Source organism: Neovison vison, chromosome 3 (genome assembly GCF_020171115.1).
Source record: "Neovison vison isolate M4711 chromosome 3, ASM_NN_V1, whole genome shotgun sequence".
Taxonomy (NCBI): domain Eukaryota; kingdom Metazoa; phylum Chordata; class Mammalia; order Carnivora; family Mustelidae; genus Neogale; species Neogale vison.
In genome coordinates, this window is record NC_058093.1 from 214,852,005 (window position 1) to 214,871,563 (window position 19,559).

Below are 19,559 nucleotides of genomic sequence, written 5' to 3' on the forward strand. Positions count from 1 at the left end.
GGAAGGCTTCCTTCAAGTGGGATGTGGCCATGTGACCCCTTTCTGACATCTGTCATCCATCATCTGTCATGTATCAGCCCCAGGGAACTACAGGCAAGATCAGAAAACTAGGGCGATCAATACAGCTTTCTTCAGTCTGCTTGTGTGTGCTGTGCTGGACGGTGCCTGCTGGACGGGCACCTCCTCCAGCCCGCCAGCCCCAGGCCCAGAACGGGGAGCATGGATCTATCTCAGTAGGATGTCCTTGGCCAAGGGCTCCACATGAGTGAGTGTGTGTCTTTTCTCCTAGGGCCCCCTCAGCTAGAACTCCACCTGCCTTCTGCAGGATCAATTATTGATGAGGCCCCTGCAGCCAGCAGGAGTTGGGGGGGGGGGTCCTGGCTGCCGTTTCCAGCCCTCACAGAGAGTGAAGGGGTGGGAACAAGATGAACTTCTTCCTGAAGGCATGGCCTGTGAGATGGTCTGGGCTGTGGCTTCTCGTGGTCAGAGGCCCAGAGCACCCTCAGGCCGAGGGGTACCATCCACCCGTGGGGCACAAGAGCGCCCTGGGGTTACTTTGCTTCTCAGAACACCCACCATGTGTCCCTGGAGACAGGGTGGGGAGCAAGCAGAGCAAAGGGCCTGTAGACAGCAGGCTGGGGCGCAGGCTCAGACAAGTGGCTGGTGGTCCTGAATGCTGGGAAGGCGCCTGGATGTGGGGGTGGAAGCTGGGAAGGATCTAGGCTGCCTGGAAAGAGGTGGAGGCGGTGTGACAGCCACATTTCCCGTCTGCCTATCAACTTCCCTCAGGGGAAGGCCCGACATATGGGAGGTGACATGGGGAGGCCACAGCAGATGGCAGAGGAGCCCAGGAGCTGCTGGGAGGGTGTTATCCTGGGGCAGTGCCTCAAGTCCTGGGCTTCTTTGGTGACCGTGGACCCAGGCCCTCCCCCCACCCCACCCCAGTCTTCAGGAGCGCCTTCTTCCTCAGAAGGGGAGGGCCTTCCCTGAGCTGTGTGCTGCTTCTTCTGAAGGCTCCCCCTCACCCCATGCCTTCTCTCAGTCCCTGCTCTGGGCCTCCATGGTTGCCATATCCCTCCGGCAGGCTTGGAAATGCTTGTGACCCTGGGCCTTTCCCAGGTACCCTAATTCTCATCTGTGTGAATGGAAGTGATCCTCTGCCCATCTCTTTGTTCCAGTTACTTAGATCTTAGGTAACCTTGGGTCTCCTGGCTTAAGACGTCCTAGGTCTCTCTGGAGAGTGAGGTTCATCTGGGGGTGGCTCCCATCTCACCCCACTGCTGAAGTCAGAGTTGAATGGATCCTCAGCCTCCCCTCTCCATTCTAGGGGCCCAAAGAGGGGCTGGGGCAGGGGTAAGTGAGTCGATGCCCAGGGCACTAGATTAAGGAGGCTGGGAGCAAGTGGCCCACTCTGGGTCACTGGGGATTCTTCATCACAGGTCACCTGGCTGCAGGGCTGGGGACTACTAAAACCGTGGGGGCTCAGGCTGAGGACTCTGAGGAGGGTTGGGTGTGGTTGGGGCTATGCGAATAAACCTCTTTTGGGGTCACAACCCTGGGTGACAGCGCACTGGGACTGCCTGACTGGGGGATAGACATATAAGGGACATAATGTCCCATGGGCAAACCTGCTTGGCAGGGACATATGGCTGAGGGACAAGCCTCTTCCGAACCATTTGGATCTAGTCCTGGGTCTCTACCCCAGAACTGACAGTCACATTTTGAGGTGTTTGAAGAGAACCTCTCTGTTGACGTGTTGATTCTGACAGGAGACTGTATCAGCTGGTGGGAAACAACTAAGCATGCACAGTGGACAACACAGGGAGAGTTTAATAAAGGGCTACTTACAGAGAGTGGGTGCGCCTGAGACACTGTGGTTCCAGCTCAGCAGCTATTAGCAGGTCCCCATTATTGCCCCCCTAATCCGGGGACCTGAAGGCAGGAGGAGAGGGCGCCCTTGGAGAGGCCAGCCCACTGTGACTGGGCTCCTCCATCCCATGACGTTTTCTGTTGTGTGCCACAAACCTGGTCCTGGTGCAGCCTGCACCCCCCAACCTCCCATTCCAAGATTGTGTCGAGTGGACCAAGCTGGGCCACCAGTCCTCAGAAGGGCCAGCAAGTTCTCTTTGGGAATCCCGAGTGTACCCAGCTACAACCACAAGGATGGTCACCACAGTAACTTCAGTAAAAGGTTGAAGCTGGACACAAACCTCATGTCCTGCTCAGAGGGCAGGGCACTTGGGACTCTGGTCCATCGCCCAAAGGAAAACTGGCAGCTGCTAAAGGAATAAGCCGGGTCCATGTGCACACAGGGCTCCCGCAGGTCAACCAGAATGCAGGCTGCCGGGCAGCATGTGTGGTGAGAGATCATTCTGGCCAAACAGCAAATGAGACAACACATGTGGCAATGCTGCCCAGGAATAATCTGGAAGGACTCCCACAGCTGTTAACAACACTTACTTCCAAGGACGGGAGTGGGGGGTGGGCTTTCACTCTGCATACAAAGCCTTGTAGTGTCTTGTTTTGATTTACAATAAACAAGCACAGAATTCCTTCAAGAGTGATATATGTAAAGAAGTGTTTTAGATCTGTAAAAAATGAGCAATAAAATATGGTGAAGGGGGACTGAATAGAAAAAGATGCCGGTGTTTTTCCCCAACCAGCATCTGGCAAATTGCTGTGGGCCAACCAGCTTGCGCTGGGCCCTCCCAGTGTGCCAGGCGCTGTGGGGGGGGGGCACTGACCAGAGGAGCTGTTTGCAAAATGCCTACCATCTCAGAGAAGCAGGTAGGATATACCCCAAGGTGTCCATCTCCTTGTGGATTGGGGTGGATGGGGATAAGTGGGCTCATCCCAGGGCTGTGGGGGAGGGGCGGGGGGAAGTTCACAGCCTCCACAGAAGAGCAACACGAGGGGCTAGGGATCGCAGGTACTCTGGGTGGGAGCTGGGGAGGGGAGGCCTGAATTGTTCCTGCCTGTTCTGGATGTGCAGTAAGGGGTGGTGTAGATGGGGAACTGGCTAGACTCTGGAGGGCCTCTGACATCCTCCAAAGATCCACGGATGCCACCATGAAGGTACTGAGAGGCACACACCTAGCGTTTTCTCATTCTCCAGGCCTTTCCTGTGCAGGTCAGAGGGAGAGAGGGACGGCGAGGCAATTATGGGCACTGGCCCAGCAGCATCTGGGTGACTATTGCCAGTAACCGCAGGACAGTGCCATACACAAGGCATGCAGAGGTAATTCACCCCAGGGGCAGCTGGGCAGCCTCCTTCCCATAGCACAGCCAGAGAAATTCATTGTCCAGCTGGGCCAGAGAGGCATGAATGGCCTGCTTAGCCCATCCTCGTCCACTGACCAACAGGACAGGATCCTAGGAATCAAGGAGAAGCCAAAGATGATCTCTTGGCCAGAAGGAGCCTGAGAGACCCTCTTGTCTATCCTCCATCAGAGGAGCAAGGCTGCCCAGGGATTCCACAAATCTGTGGCAGAGGGACAGTGGGCAGTGAGGCCTAGGGCTCTGAGGCCTAGAACTGCAAGTCCTGGTGATTACAGGAAAGGACCAAGCAGGGATGACAGGTGGGTTTTCCCTCACATGCTGGCTTTTGACAAGTCCTGCTTGCCCTCACCACTGAGAAGACAAGGATCCTGAGGCTGACCTAGGAAAGCTGGCAGAGTGCCTGTGTGGGCAGCTCATGTGTGCCAAGGGCGAGAGAGGCGGGCCATGAGTCACCAGGGTCTCATGTCTGTGGTTCTGAGGACTTTCAAGGCTGGGGGCGGTGAGTGTCTGGCAACTCTGTAGGCGACACTGGCCTTCCAGAAGATCACTGCAGTGCACCCACCAGCAGGGCTGTGGGGGTACTCCTGGGCAGCCAGTGTGGGCCTTTTTTGGCTCCCAACCTGCTAACGAGCAGAGGCTGAGCTCTGGGGCTCAGGACGGTGGGTGGGCAGACACAGATGGCTTCACGTCACCACTCCACGGTCGCGGAAGGCACTGCCCATGTGTGTGCAGCGAGTAGAGGCTTCTGGTGCAGGCTCCAGCTAACAGCAACCCAGGCTGGAGGATGTCGTGCTCTCCTGGGTCTCAGGTGGACTCCCCTCCATTCCTGTAAGGACAGGAGAAGTCATGTGGCCCCAACTAACACCTGCAGCTGACATGGGGCAGCCTCCCTCCCCTGCCACTGGCACCTTCCAGCGACTCTGCTGGTTAGAGCTGAGCTTGACCTCCCAGGCCTCTCAGTCAAGGACTTGGTGACCTGGCACAGGCCAATAGGTCTGGGAAGTATTCCAGATGGTGGAACAGCATGGGGAAAGACAGAGATGGGGAGAGCCAAAGCAGGGACACATTCACGCAGCTAGGGATACCTCGTCTGGTTCATGAGGCAGATGCCAGGAGGGCAAAGAGAGCCAGGGAGTGAGTCTGAGCTGGCAGGAAGGGTCAGGGGGGCTGAGGGCCCGACATCAGAATCATGACAAAAAGAGTTCCCCAAAGAGGACTGCATGGGAGAACAATTTAAGGGAGTGGCCTCTTGGGACAGGAGGCTGGTGGATGTGAGTTTTAGGTTGCAAGCCTGCTCCCCAGCCCCTGGTCCTGCTGTCTGTACGTACGGATGAGGTCTCCATCGCCGACCTGGAGCCGGGCGCTGTTCCTCCTCTCCAAGTCCTGTAGAACCGACTGCTCGAACGCCAGGGCAGCTACGCGGCTGAAGAATGCCTTCACGTTCTCCCCTGTGGGCCCAAGAGATGGCCCTGACCCCACTGCCTCAGCCCTTATCTGGAGATGAATTTGGGAGCCAGTGGGTGTGGATGCCGGGGCAGCCCACCTGTGGGGCTGCCTAGGGTGGCACGGTGCAAGTGATTGGGGCTGGCCAACCTGGCTTCCCACCTCCGGGGGCTCTGGGGCCCCCAGCCCCGGAAGGTCCCTCAAATCTCTGAGCCTTGTTTTCCCAGCGTCTTCTCTTCCAATTAATAAGCACTGAGCATCTCCTGTGGGCCTGGCACTGGGATGTGTGGAGATCGGAAGGGTGTCTGTTTTCCTGTCACTTCTGAGTACCTCTCCAGTGGGCAGCTGCTGTCAACTCCCACATAGAGCCTTTGTGCATCCTCCTTCAGATATAGAAGCCCAAATGATGGAGAATAAAGAAGCTGAGAAAAAGATAAACAACTACTGGATCACGAGGGGAGAATTTGAGAGATAAGTGATCCCATTAGATGAAACAATATTAGAATAATTGGGATCCCAGAAGAAGAAAGAGAGAGAGGGTCAGAAGGTATACTGGAGCAAGTTATAGCAGAAGACATCCCTAATTTGGGGAAGGAAACAGGCATCAAAATCCAGGAAGCACAGAGAAAGCCCCTCAAAATCCATAAAAATAGGTCAACATCCCCTCATCTGATAGTAACGCAAGTCTCAGAAACAAAGAGAAAATACTAAAGGTAGCGCTGGACAAGAGGTCTGTAACCTAGAAAGGTAGAAATATTAGATTGGCAGCAGACCTATTCACAGAGGTAGGCCAGAAAGGCCTGGCATGATATATTCAGAGCACTAAACGAGAAAAATATGCAGCCAAGGATACTATATCCAGGTAGGCTGTCATTGAAAATAGAAGGAGAGATATATCCTTCATATTCCACACATCCTTTGTGCAGAATATGAATGTCCCAAACCAAATTGAGGTGAAGAGGACTTTGGTCCATTAGCTGGATGATTCCCAGCAGAAGCAGATGACCTCCCAGAATTGGTCATGTCACCAGCTCCCTTGATCAGGTCTCTGCCCCAGATAGCCCCAGGACTATCCCTTCAGACAGGACTGGAGAAGGCCACCCGTCTGGGCACAGGGCTAGGTTCCAGCCCCTGACCTGTGCACTACCTTTGGGCAGCTATACAAACTATACAACTGCACAGGGCAATCTTGCTTGGCCCATGGGGAACTCTCAGTGAATCTTCCATTACTCAAAGCAGGGAGGGGGTGGGTCCATAGGGCATGGGGGTCATTGTCAGGAAGGAGCAGAGGTAACTGGGTATGCGCACTGCCATCCATGATAGGCTGGAGGTTGTGCTTCCCCCTTGCCTCGTGGTGCCCACCCTTAATACTCCCATCCTTGCCTCCCCTAGTCCTTGGTCAGAGGTCTACTGTGGTCCCTTACCTGGGGCAAGGAACACAAGGCATAATTCCAGAGTCCCCAGAGCTGCTGGGTCCTTCTATGAGCCAGAAATAATTGCATGTTATTTCATTTAACATCCCCCATCGCAATCAACAACTTGTGCTTTTTAAGTGCTTCCTTTGCTTCTCTGCATTTTCTAATTTTTACTCAGTGAATACATATGGCTTTTGTAATTTAAAACATGTTTCATAGTAAAAAATGAAATGAGATGGACAGCATCACCCCATTTCCCAAATAAGGATACTGAGGCGGAGACATTAGGCATCTTACCAGGGCTGGAGTAAGCAATGGCTTATGGATGAGGGCAGCTCAGGGCCTGGGGACTCAGACTGGGGGCCCCATGTGCCTGGAGGACAGACTGGTGGGCTATGAATGAAGGCCAGGGGGCCGTGAGCCATGTTGCAGTGTTCTCCACGATAACATGAGGCAAGGGATGGGAGACCCCAGTTACTGGGTCTTTCTTTGTGCCAGGAGGTGCCTCTTACCCAGCTACCTTAGGATGGGTGGGCAGGATGGTACAGTGGTTACAGGAGAGGGCTATATTCCAACCCCAGCTCTGCTGCTCCCTGGCTCTGCCTCAAGGAGGAAGGGGGATGTGTCAGAGAACATGGGCATAGGGCCAGGTGTTGCTCTTCCTGCTGGCCATACTTCCGGTCTCCCCCTAGAGATGAGAAGACTCCTCTCAGGCAGTGGAAGACCCTGCATGGTCACCAGCATGCCACAGAGCCGCCAAAGGAAACTGCCAATGCCCACTGGGGCACCAACCCCGCACCCACTCACCTGTCTTAGCTGACACCGACCAGTACTCCGCCTTCATCTCGTTGGCCAGACGCACAGCCTCCACTTCTGCCTGCTCACATGCAGCCCCTGACTGGGAGAAGCAGCCCTCCTGACCTAGCTTTCCAGGCCCTCCTGTTGGGGGCGCTCCCCACTGTGCCTCTGCCCTCCCCAGCTCATCCCTCCCCAGCACATGGGCAGAGGGTACGCCTTCCCCAAGGGGTGAGGTCCCAGTGATTCCTCTCTGATGAGGTGAGCACAGGTGCCCCTTACTTTCAGCTCTGGGTCTTCAAATTTCCATCTAGGCACATCATCAGCACCTCCCCTTCCCTCCCCAAGCTTGGATTGAAAGTGGCTGCATTTTCCCGAGGGCCATACCAGGCCTCTAGATCTGGTGTGCTCACCAGAAGGTCCTTCTTTGTTCCCACAAGGAACACGAAGCAGGAGCCCGGCTCATTCTCTCTTAGTGCGTCCTCCAGCCACTGCCTAGAAGGCACAGAAGGGAGACAGGCTGATGGCATCCATCCACCTAGAGAGATCTGAGGAAGACCACGGGATGGGGGATGCAGATGTGGGTCTGCTCCAGGGCTGGGAGCACTGAGTCTTGAGTTTCAGGGAGGGCAGAGTGGGTTGACCAGCTGGCTGAATGGGGCGCTGGTCCTGCTACCAGCTGAGCTCTGGCTGGACTGCAGGTGGGCAGGGACCCAAAAGCACTGGTCAGGGGAGGTGAGGACCCTGCCCTGGTTCTGCCCTCACCCTGTGTCACCTTGGGGGAGTCCTGCCCTTTCACCCATGAATGATCACCCCAACCTCCCTCACAGGGCTTGGGATAAATGGGATATGAATGTCCCAAACCAAAGAGAGGTAAAGAGGACTTTGGTTCATTAACTGGGCGATTCCCAGCAGAAGCAGATGACCCCCTAGAATTGGTCATGTTACCAGCTCCCATGATCAGGTCTCTGCCCAAGATAGCCCCAGGGGTATTCCTTCAGACAGGACTGGATGTATACATAATTTGTAGGACCCAGAGCAAAGTGAAAATGTGAGGTCCCTCAACCAGCAACGATTAAAACTTTCAAGATGGTGACAGTAGAACTTTAAAGCAAATGCAAGCCCTCCTGAGTCCCGGCTCCTATGTGACAGGCCTGGCTGTGTACCCTGAGCTGGTCCCACCTTCAGCAGGTGGGTGCCAATCTTAAGGGATAATATGGTAACGGGACAGTATGTGGTCTTTGGGCAGTCAGTTCTGACAAGCAAGTATGGTCCCTTGCACCGCCCATGGGGGGCCCAGCTCATGGGAGATCCAGAACCAAAGGGGACCAAAAAGGCCAGAGAGTCTCAGACTTGCCTGGTGTGCTCCAGGGTCTGCACGTCAGTGAGGTCAAAGGCTGTGATGATCACTGGACACAGGGAGAAGCCAAGAACTGGTCAGCAGTAGGTGAGACAAACATGGTGTACAAGGAGGGGCTCCCCTCAGGCAGCTCCCTGCTCCCCAAGAGAAACCCAGAGAGGAGCCTGGCTCCCGCAGAACTGCTGGAGTAGTCCCCCCCAGGCAATCAGCCCTAATCCCCAGTATGGAGGCTAGGAAGGAGACACCCCATGGCTGCCTCTTGGGACCTCCTACCCACAGCCCTCTCCGACCCATATCCAGAGGCCCAGCCCCAGAGGACATCTAGGGACGCAAGATGAGCTCATGGGCTTCTGTGTTCAACTCTTCCTTCTGCCACTTACAGCCAAGAGAGCTCAGGTGAGGGCCTTAACTGCTGAGAGCCTCAATTTCCCCATCTGTGAAATGGTGAGAACGATACCTCAGGCTTTCAGGGGTGCTGTGAGGTTTAAGCAAGAACAGCTGTTTTTACAAGCTTGGGTCGAGGGCCTGACATAGGACTTTCGACCAACAGCAGCTATGGTTATGAGGGCAATTAGCAACAACCAGCTTTAGGGGAACAATGTCTGAGGAGCTGGGTGGTTCTCATCTCTGGCTCCACCCAGGTTCTGTGGTGTCCAGGATCCTGCTGGAGTCCTGAGGGGAGTCCCATGCGGCTCAGAAAGGCCGGCTCTCTACTAGGCCTGGGGGTGTGAGCAGAGCCAGGCAGAACTTTACCTGCAGCTTGGCTGAAGGCTGCAAGAGGCCCCCTGAGGCAGAGGGGAATGAAGCAAAGGAGAATACTGAGAATAGTGACGGTGGCAGGCCAGGCTGCAGTTCCCAGGGTTGTACCAGGTGCCTAACACCTCATCTTCAAGGGGTGTCGTCCCCCTTAGAAGACAGGCCAGAGCTGGAACTTCAACCCAAGGCCAAGGGACTCATGGTTTATTTCCTGGTTTTGCTTTTTTCCCAAACCTCAAATGGCAATGTTATGATTTCTTCTTACCAGGACCGAGTAGATGTAAATGGGTCTCATAACGTGAGCCTGGTTTTGGATCCTGTGAATGGCTCTCATGTCTCTCACTGAAACCACTGGGGGAGCTAGGGTTGGAGTGGGGAGCTTGTCTGCAAGGCCTGTCCAGTGCCTGGGCCACCCCCCGACCCCCACTGGCAGGTGCAGTCCTTCTGTGGCCCCTCTGCTCCTACCCTCCAGCCTCGCCTCCTTGCACCTCCTCCAGGAGTCGACTATGCTCTTCTTTTCTGGGGTCTCTGGACATGCACCTCTCCCTGAGCATCCTTCTGAGCTGAAACTGGCTGAGACTCCCAGGGAGCATCAGCCAGCACAGGGTCCCTGAAGGATGTGATTGCCGAGGCCAACCCCAGGCCCGGCTGGCTCAAAGGCAGTCTCCTCAGCCCCGAGGACTGGCCAGGGATTTTCTCAGTGGTTCTTGGAGGGCGGATTTGGTACCCGTGAAGAGGACCCGGACTTCTTGCTATGAGCCCAGTGGGAGCCTCCTGCTGTACGTGGCTGAGGGCCCCACCATTGCTATCACCCGGATGCTCACCCTGGGCACCCCGGTAGTAGGCAGATGCAATGCACTTGAACTTCTCCTGCCCTGCTGTGTCCCAGCTGTGTGGTGGCAGAGATAGAAAGGGAAAAAGAGAGGGGGCAGATTAAGCAATTGCAGTGGTCTGAGCCAGCAGGCTGGTGGGGCTGTGGGCAGACAGGCCTGAGGGCTTGTGCCAACTACCAGCCAGAGGTCCCCACCCACAATTCCTCATGATTTCCTTCCTAAGGTGCCCCATGGGGCAATTCCCTGACTGGATTCACCGTGGGGGAGAGGCATGCCCTAGTTCCACTGCCTAGATCAATGGAGGGGTGGCGGTGTCTAACAGGGATGTGGTTTGTATCTCCAGGGTGACTCTGATCTGGTAGCTCTGGCTCTCTGGAGAAGGGGAGCCCCTGGTTCTATGGAAAAGAATGCAACAATTGATTAATGATATCTGCCATTGGCACAGTATAGGATAGGGGACACACATACTGAGATCTACTGGCTCTGGTTTAGAACTAGGCAGGTGGTCACTGTGCAGATCTGAGTCTGAAAACCCATCCCTTTTTAAAATTAACAGATCATAATTAAACTTTCTGCCATAAATGGAAAAGCAGACAAGTCATGAATAAGAGCTCAATAGTCTGCAATTTTTTTGAAGTGATTCAGCATGATGCAGAACTTTTTGGCCCTATTCTGTCATTAATTCATTCATACTGTCTTTTGCTTCTGAAGATCATGCTGGGTGGGAAGCTAGGAGGGTGGCTTGGAGATGGGGCCAACCGGGTAGCTGGCAGTGGAGGGACAATGAGAAGGTAAGCCAGGACAGTGTATCTGTTCTAGTTAGATAAGGCTGGTGGCCACAAGGAGGAGCCCAGCACAGGCCGTTCTCTGCCTGGCTCCACCTTGGCTGTCCCATCAGCTCTGTGGCTTCAGAGCCCCTCGGTCCTGCAGCCCTGCAGCCCTGCATTTTCACGGCCTCTTCTGCTCTGGTCTGGCCCTGACTCTCCCTTGGGCAAGATTCGGTGGTGCCATCTGTGTCTAGGACTGCACTGGAGCTGTTCTCAGAGAAGCAGGCATTATCATGACAGAGTTAAGAGCTGAGGCCATGAGAAGGTGAACTCCATTCTGATGACCATGGATCCCCAGGGTAAGCCCAGGCAGAGCTTAGAGGATTGAGGAATGAAACCAGAGGAGCAGGTGTGACCCCCTCAGAGAGAGAGAAAAGAGAAGGGAAGGGACCAGGACAGAGGCAGCAAGCAAGAAGGGTATAGGGGCAGCTAGGAGGAGAGCCTAGGAAAGGGAGGAGGCCACACAGGAGAACCTGGAAGGGCTAATGACACAGACAGAGCTGCTCTATCTTCCAGGTGCCAGAGGAGATGGACAGCTGGGTCCAGGGCCCTGATGGGAAAGTGTGAGCCTGGAGGAGAGATTCTGGGCTGTTCTGAGGGAAACTAGAGGGGAGGAGCTGAAGCCAGCAGGCTACCAAGAGGCAGAGACATGGGGTCTGGCAGGGAAACAGACAGAGGGAGAGAGACACGGGGGAGTGGGGTCAGAGAGAGGGGTGAGGAGGAGGAGCGGGGTATGTCAAGCCTAGGGAAGGCACGTGGACTAGGTGGTCTCCACCAGGCCTTAGCATGCAGGACCATTTTGGGCTCCACTTTCCAGATGAGAAAAGATACACAGAGGTCTGAAGTGACTTGCCAGAAGCGACCCTGCTGGCCTGATGAATGGGATCACTGAGGTCCAGGCAGGCCAGAGGCAGAGACCTGAAGCCAAAACGTGAGCAGCAGGTATTGGGCTAGGTGGCGCCAGAGGCTACCGAGGTGGGAACAGGCTGTGAGGACTTCCCCAGGTCTGATGACCAACGTGAGACACCCATGGGGTGAGGGAGTATATGGGGCTTTGAGGAACTGGAAAAGCCCAGGGTCATATACCCATTCCTGTTTGTCCAGAGAAGTCCTCACTGAACACCACAGGGCACAGTCCAGAAGAAGCTCACCGCGGCTTTCCCCATGGGTCTCCCTCCGCAGAGCCCACCCAGGAGCCACACAGGAAATGGTGTGACATGAGGGCAACTTACATCTGCAGGCTGTAGGGGATGCCAGCGATCTCAAAGCGTTCAATTTCAAAGTCTACCCCGATGGTGGCCTTGTAGTCACGGTCAAAGACATTCTTGCAAAACCTGCGGGAGTCGAGGAAGTCATCAGAGAGGCTATGTGTAGAAGCTTTGCTCATGACAGTACAAGTCTGCAGGCAACAAAATGGCCACCCAGAGGGAATATAAGGAGATGATGATGGTCCACAAAGATACAGAGAAGACAGACAGAGCTGTCATTGAGAACTGTGTTGGGGAAGAGGGGCTGCGGCAGCCTGGAAGGCAAAGGTCAGGGCCAGTGAAGTCTGAGCCCATGGTCCTGGGGGATGGTGTCATGAATGCCAGGGTCCTAGGACGCTGCACCCCTCCGCCCGACCTGCCACTCCCTGATGCCTCGTACCCGCTCTGAGCTGTGGTTCCCAGAAGCCACACAGTTTTGACTATGACAATGTTAACTGGGCCTCCAAGGGAAAGGCGTGACAACCAATGCCAGGAGGCGTGGCCAGCGGGCGCACCTGTGGATGAGGCTGGTCTTGCCCACGTAGAGATCGCCAACGACAACCACCTTGGAGAGCCGCAGCCTGTGAGGGATATGGTTGTGTCTCTTACAAGCATGGCCACAGAGCATCTTCACACGTACAGGCCCTTCCTTCCCTGATCTCCCCACTCATGAGCCACGTCTCAGTCCTTGACAGGGTACGGGGCACTCTGGGATGTCTGTCTCCATCCCTGGCACTCAAGGGGAGGGCAGGAGGGCCTGCATTTGTTCTTGGGACTCTGCTGTCCCTGGGGCTATATACTCTTGACCCCAATGGGCCCAAGCCCTGTTATGAAGGTCAGAACTGGGCGTGAGGGGAGCCTGAGTATTGTTCTGATGGAGAAGACAGAGAAGTCCCAGGTGCAGCTGTGTCCAAGCTGGGGGCATGCGCAGTAAGGAACCTGGAGCATGCCAAGGGTGCAGACAGTGTCAACATGCAGGGGATACAGCCACGGGGACAGAGCGCCCGCACCCTCCGACACATGCCTGGGGCTGCACGAGCTCCTGCTTTTTGCAAGCAGGACACCTCTGTCACCTAACTGCCTTGGAGGTGTCTGCAAGGGCCACGCAGCCCCCACGAGGTGAGCAGGGGACAGGGCTCAGGCCAGGACTCAGCTCTGGGCTATGGCTTGAGGTAAACTGGCTGTGAGGTTCTTGGGCTCTCCAGGGACCTTGCTCACTGAAAGCAGCCACCAACCCAACCCCACCCTGTGTGTATCCTGCACTCCCTGCGGCACCATGCCACCATGCCTGGGACTGTGGGTGGAAGTTTCGGCAGCTCATGCCAAAGGAGCTCAATGGGCAAACCTCTGACAAGGTACTTCCTCTGCCTGCAGACAGCAAGAAGGCACCTGTGTCACCTGGTGACCTGGTACAGCTCCCTGGTCATGTGTGGGGGCACAGAGGCTGTGTCTTCTCTGCTCCCAGGGGGCCTCTGGTCCCAGAGCAGGGTGGACCTGACTCCACTTGCCAAAGTTTTATGGGGGCACCCACTGTGCCTCAGTTTCCCATCTCCCAGAGCCATTGTGAAGGGTCAGAGAGGTAATCTGGGTGAAGTACCTTGTCCGGAACCGGCCCTCCCTAACTGAAGGCCGGTGCTCTCATTCCGTGACCATGGCTGGGATGGCCATTTTGACCTGAGCCTGGCCTCACTCTGCACCCCCTGGGGAACCTCTGAGCCGGGCTTGCAACGAAAGCTCACCACACCTGTGTGACAGCTGGGAGCTCCTCAGGAGGAGAGGCAAAGCAGGCCCCAGTCCCTGCGTGTTAAGAGAAGGAGTAACTGGGGTGCCAGAGTGGCTCAGTTGGCTAAGCATCTGCCTTTGGCTCAGGTCAAGATCCCAGGGTCCAGGGATCGAGCCCCGTGTCGGGCTCCTTGTTCAGCGGGAAGCCTGCTTCTTCTCTCTCTCCCTCTGCCTGCTACTCTGTCTGCTTGTGCTCTCTCTGTCAAATAAATAAAATCTTTAAAAATTTCAAAAGAGAGAGAGAGGAGTAACTGCTGCGAGGTCCCTGTGCTGGCAGGGCTAGGTGGCGCCAGGTGCTACCGAGGTGGGAACAGAACAGACACAGCCCTGGCCCTCACAGGCTGGGTCTAGTGGGGAATCCAGAGAGGCAAACTCATAATTCTGTGAGATAAGTGTCTGGGACCCAGGGGGGCACTGTGGCCAACCCAGACTGGGGAGTGGGGGTAGCACGGGACTCCCCTAATGCTCTGTTAGAGAGGAACTGACCTTCCCCATGCTCCTGCTTTATTTCCGGTTATGAATGCAGGTGGGGAAATGTGGGTGTGGACAGGGTGTGGACAGGAGAGTAGCGTACACGGAAAAGGCTGGTGAGCGGAAGGGTAGGAAAGACATTCCAGACAAAGGAAGCACACATGTGCCGAGCCCTTGGGCTGAAGATCAGCCCCGTGACTTACTGAGAAAAGGGAAAGCCGTTCTCTATGGTAGATGTTCTCTATGGCAGCAAAGCCAGACAAAAATGCCGATCGGCTCCAGGCCCGTACTGGACTGTATGGGTGTGGTCTGGGTAAGTGTTTCATTTGTTCTTCATACATTCATCCATGCATTCACTCCTTGCCGCTGCCTCCCCCCCCCACATCCTGTGTCCCCTGGGTCATGGGGTCACTCACCCCACGGTCCCTGTGTTCCTGCGTTGGCAGGTGGCGCTGACCTGTCCATGGAAGTGTTCCTTGAGCTGCAGGCAGGCATCAGGTGTGTACCACTGGAAGGGACAGACAGATGGGCATTTCATCCTGCGAAGCTGCAACTCCATCACCAAGCAGGGCAGTGAGGTGGTGAATTGCCTCCCAGCATTGCCTCCCTCCCAAACCTTGAAACTCCGGTTCGTTAGCTTTCCCTGACCCCCCTGTCACATCCATCCTTTGTGCCCTCAGTGGCCCTGACTCCAAGCTCCTGTGAGTCCTGAGGAGCAGCAGCAGGGGCCGGGTCAGACCAAAGGCCCCAGGTGGCAACTCAGAGAGTGGGGTCTCACCAGCAGCAGCTGTGTCCTTGCTGTGGGCATGTGGCAGATCTCTGTCCTCTCTGGACCTCTCTAGGTGAGAAGAGGGGTGGGCTGTAAGGGCCCTTTTAACTCCAAGATCCTTCCATGCCTTCTGTGGATCCTGGATGCCATTTTTGCTTTAAAAATGTGTTGTCTGTATGAATGGAAAATGTCCTGGAGGGCTCTTTGGGGTCTTCCCCAGTTCTTGGAAAGCAGGTCTGGGTTATGGTTGAAGAACATGACCGCAGGGTCAGGAAGACCTGTGTCTCCCATTAGCTGTTGTGTGATCCCAGGAAGCTATCTAATGTATCTGAACTTTAATTTCCCCATCTGTAAGCTGGGGGCATAAAATGAAATGATGCTTGTGAAGCCATTAGTGCAGACCCAGCCTGGCATATACTAAGCAGTCAACAAATGTTCGTGGCTATTAAGATATTACAACATATGTTGAACACACATTTGTTTTGTAATCGGAAAAGATGATATTAAGGAAACTGAAGGCGACTGCTGTGTTTTGCCCTCAGATTGGTGGAGGCTGGGGGTGGAATGTGGTTAAGGACGTGGGGAAAAGGGCATCGTTGGATGCTGTTGGTGTGCTCTGCTGTGATATGACAGTGGTCCCCCGGGGCCACCTGTTCTGTCCTTCGGGGCACTGCTTGAACTCTCGGCTCCCCTGTGACAAGGACCCCACCCCACCCCAAGCTGTAGTGTTTCTTCTGAGTTTCCAGGCACTGAGATGGGCTCTTTCCTGGCCCATCTTCCCCATTAGGCATATGTCCCCCAGGCACGGTGGAGGCAGCAAAGACTAGAAGAAGGAGCTTTACAAAAGGGCAAGTCACAACACCTCAGTGAGCCCATTTCCTCATCTGCAAAGTGAGGACACTCAAAGCAGCAGCTCTTCATGTGGTCGTTGGAAGATCAGATGGGTAATGTAGTGAAGAGCTTAGTTTCGCAGCCCACATTCGTGTGGAACAGTGTCAGCTACCTCATGAGGAAGCAGGCTGCTTTCTCCTGTTGACTTTCATGTCAGCTTCAAACGGGGGACAGCCTGGTCATGGTGATGATCACTGAAGGAATCCCACCATTTTGGGTGCACTGAAGAAATGTAGTAGGGAAGACTGGGCAGAAAGTGAGAGCTGATTTTAGAAACAGGGAAACTGAGGCACAGAGTAAGAGAAGGGGCTTGCCCCACCTGACCACGCATTTCTCAGGTCTGAAGTGTGTGGCCCTGGGATAGAGGATGAACTGCCACACACAGGATGGGGGAGGATCTCACTCTGGATGAAGCCACGATGGATGCCCCAGGCTGCCTCTCAGGGTAGGGGAACATTGGAGCCCTGGAGTCAGACCCAGGTCAAGTCCCGGCTCTGCAGCGCCCAGCTGTGTGACTCCAGGCAGCCCTCCTTACCTCTCTGAGCCTTGCTGATCTGTTCCGGAAATGGAGTCCTCTGTCCCATGAGACCTGAACTGTTTTGAGCCGATCACACTTCCCTTCCTTTCAGCTCACTAAACATTAGGGTCCATCATTCCTAGTGACCACAGTCAAGCTCTCTAGGGAAGCAATTTGTTTGGGCCTCTGTTGAGATGGAAAATTCTGGGGGAGCTGTCCCCAGGTCCGAGGCACCACTGCTTTCTCTGTGGGTGTGTAGAGGCAGAAAAGGTGAGAAGATATGACTTCTCACAGACCCAGATTACCCAAAGTCTGCAGTCACCTCCTTCCTCCTTACCAGCCTGGGCACAGAATTAAAAAGACAGAGAGGTCATTCCATGGAGAGGATTCTTCCCTCTATACCTGTCCCAAGTCACATGGAGGCAACCACTAATGGAAGGATCTTCTGTGTCCTTCCAGAGATATTTTTGGCAAGTAGAAACAAACACATACATTTGTTTTCTCCCCTCTCCTTTTTCCACCCATGGGAGTATGCTAGGCGCACTGCTCCATTCCTCGCCTTTTTACTTAATTGACTGGCCTTCGTTGCACATCCACTCCTGAAGGGAAGCTTCTGTCTCTTGTGGCAGAAGTAGCATTTTGCTGTTGAAGCAGCTCCCCCTGGAGGACATTTACATTGTATCTGACCTGCTTTATGAACTGCTCTAAGGCCTGGCTTTGAATGACTGGATCAGAAGGCAGGGGCATTGCAATGGTGGGAAAAATTGTCCCACGCCCCGTCTAGGGGTTGGACCAATTTGCATTGCCTGACACGATTAATACTAGATTTTAATACACATGGAAGAGCCCAATTTGCAGCAGGAACCGGAGGCAGAATGGTAAGGAAAGAGGAGGCTGGATTTGGTGTCAGGAAACTAGAGTGCTATTTTGATAATAGTAATGATAACAAAAAAACAGCAGTGAGCACGACTCAGGTCAGGGATTTCCCGTTCACCAACAGCCAGGAACCCAATGTGAGTTTTTATCCTTATGTACCAGCAGGTCTGAGAGGTTGAGTAACTTGCCCACAGTCACATGGCTTAAAGACAGAGTCAGAATTCACACCCAGGACTGTCTGACTGCAAAGCTTGTACTTTTAACTTCCATGCAACATTGTCTCCTGCTGTCACCCTTAATTTGCTGGTCCACCTTGGGCAAGTCAGGGCCAAGTGTCCCTGTTTCTAAAGAAGTCTAGTAGTTCCCAGGGTCTGTTAGAGAGGGACTGACCTCCCCCATGCTCCTGCTTTGTTTCCAGTGATGAATGCAGGTGGGGAAATGTGGGTGTGGACAGGGTGTCTGGAGAGTAGCGTATATGGAAAAGGCTGGCTAATGACCCTCCCTACCTTAGGGAAGCTGGTGATGATGCGGTCCCTGCTAACCGGCGGCCCCAAAGGTGTTAGCGAGGACCTCATCCTTGCAGAGTGTCCTGTGAACCAATCAAGCAGGGGACAGAGAGTTAGGGAGCTGCACAAATCCCTGGGGACTCAGTAGCTATAAACACTGATCCACGTCTCTTTCTCCGTCAGGGAAACTGGCCAGAGGCCCTATCTTTCCATCAGCAGGCAGTTTGGCTGGTGTGGGCGTGGAGAGGACCCGGCTTTCCCCGCCCTGCCTAGAAGTCAGGGAGACCTGTGTCTCCTCCTGCCAGGTGTCTAACCAGGAGTGGTCCCTCTCCGACCTTACCACAAATGCCAAGCTATGCATCATCACAGCCCAGGGGTAGGAATCGGGACTGGAGTGGTCCCCTGCTCTTCCTCTCCGAGGTCTGAAGGCTCTGGGTGGGTGAAGGGCCTTAGGTTTCAGCCGTCAGGCATTTCCCCCTGTCGCTTTACCGCACCCAACGCCTGGTCCCTTCACCCCTATTGTGCAGCCCTGCGTCTCCTGTCCTCCTCCTCTTCCCACTAGCGTAGACTTGGTCAAGTCCTTAACCAGGCCTATCATCCTCCCGGATCTGATCCCGTTCTCCTTCACACGGGTCTGACCCAGGGCAGGCGCTCAGGAAATGAGGAGGCCCCACGGCTGCAGGCCGTGACGCCCTCCCAAGCAGGGCCTCCGGGACGGGGTCTTAGCGGTGCGGACTAAGGTGGGACAGAGTGGGCGGCCGACTCACCCGCGGAGGTGGCAAAGGCTCTGGAAGCTGCGCGGCCTGTTCTGGTGGGGCCTGTGGCTGCGATCACCATAGCAACTAGCGCCCTGCGGGACCCGCCGACATCTGACGAATCCCGGGCGTCGGGGACGGGGGTCTGGGCGGAGCTCGCAGCGGAAAGAGTCCCACACGTGGTTCCGAAGGGCGGTCACCGTAGCAACCGGAGCCTCTTGGGGGAGCAGCAGGCGCTTCCAAGACACTGCGCCACCGCCGGCGATCACCATGGTAACGAAGGCGGGATCGGGCAGGCGGGCGGTGGGCAGGGGCAGGGCGGCCAGGAGGCGGGGCCAGGACCCCGGGGCGGAGGCGGAGTGGAGAGACTCTCACACTCTGCTTTCTTGGGAAAGATGGTAGTTTAATCGAACGGGTAGGGATTACGTGAGGTGTTTAAATATTTATTTTCATAATATTAAGTACGATTTTTTTCTGGTTATCTAAATAGTTCGTGTTTTTCTTTATATATTGGTATGGAGGGATATCCAAGATCCCTTGACTCCTTTTTCTTAGAACCCGTATCTGATTTATCAGTAAATCCAGTAGTTTCTATCCTGAAAATTTGTCCATCATCCTCTTACCGCCCGCCCCTTCCACTGGTATTGCCTTTGTACAAACCATCATCTTCTCTCCCTCCAACTGGTCGCCTTGTCTTTACCCTTGCTGTTAAACCTATTCCCAGTTCAGCGCCCCAGGGCTCCTCCTGTTAAAACTGATCAAATCACCAGCAATCTTTGGCTCCAAACCGTCCAATGCCTCCTCATCTCTTTCAGATTAATAAAATCCTTACAGTGGCCCAAGAGGTTTCATGTAATTTGCTCTGGCCTTATTTCCTCTCATCTTCTACCGCTTACTCCCCATCCCCAAATCCCACACAGGCTCCACTGGCCTCCTTGTTCCTGCAACGTATCAGGCACCGGGGTGTTTGCACTGGCTGTTCTCTAAGCCTGGAATGTTTTTTTCCCCAGATCTTCACATTGCTCACCTCCTTCCCC

At 54.8% G+C, this 19,559-nt stretch overlaps 1 protein-coding gene across 2 annotated transcripts; it reads right to left on the reverse strand.

Moving 5' to 3' along the window:
- Positions 1 to 1,809: 1,809 nt before the first annotated feature.
- Positions 1,810 to 18,624, reverse strand: RAB36 (RAB36, member RAS oncogene family). 2 transcript variants are annotated; one of them, XM_044243832.1, is made up of 11 exons: positions 18,535 to 18,624; positions 17,768 to 17,850; positions 14,625 to 14,716; positions 12,471 to 12,536; positions 11,941 to 12,042; positions 9,873 to 9,937; positions 8,290 to 8,341; positions 7,346 to 7,427; positions 6,945 to 7,035; positions 4,608 to 4,727; positions 1,810 to 4,105 (listed from the first exon to the last, which is right to left on the reverse strand). In XM_044243832.1, the coding sequence occupies exons 1-11, from the start codon at positions 18,602 to 18,604 to the stop codon at positions 4,041 to 4,043; spliced, it is 888 nt and encodes a 295-aa protein (XP_044099767.1). In that variant the 5' UTR covers positions 18,605 to 18,624; the 3' UTR covers positions 1,810 to 4,040. The 2 variants fall into 2 exon arrangements, with proteins under 2 accessions (XP_044099767.1, XP_044099768.1); XM_044243833.1 differs by lacking the exon at positions 12,471 to 12,536.
- Between the last annotated feature and the right edge of the window lie 935 nt (positions 18,625 to 19,559).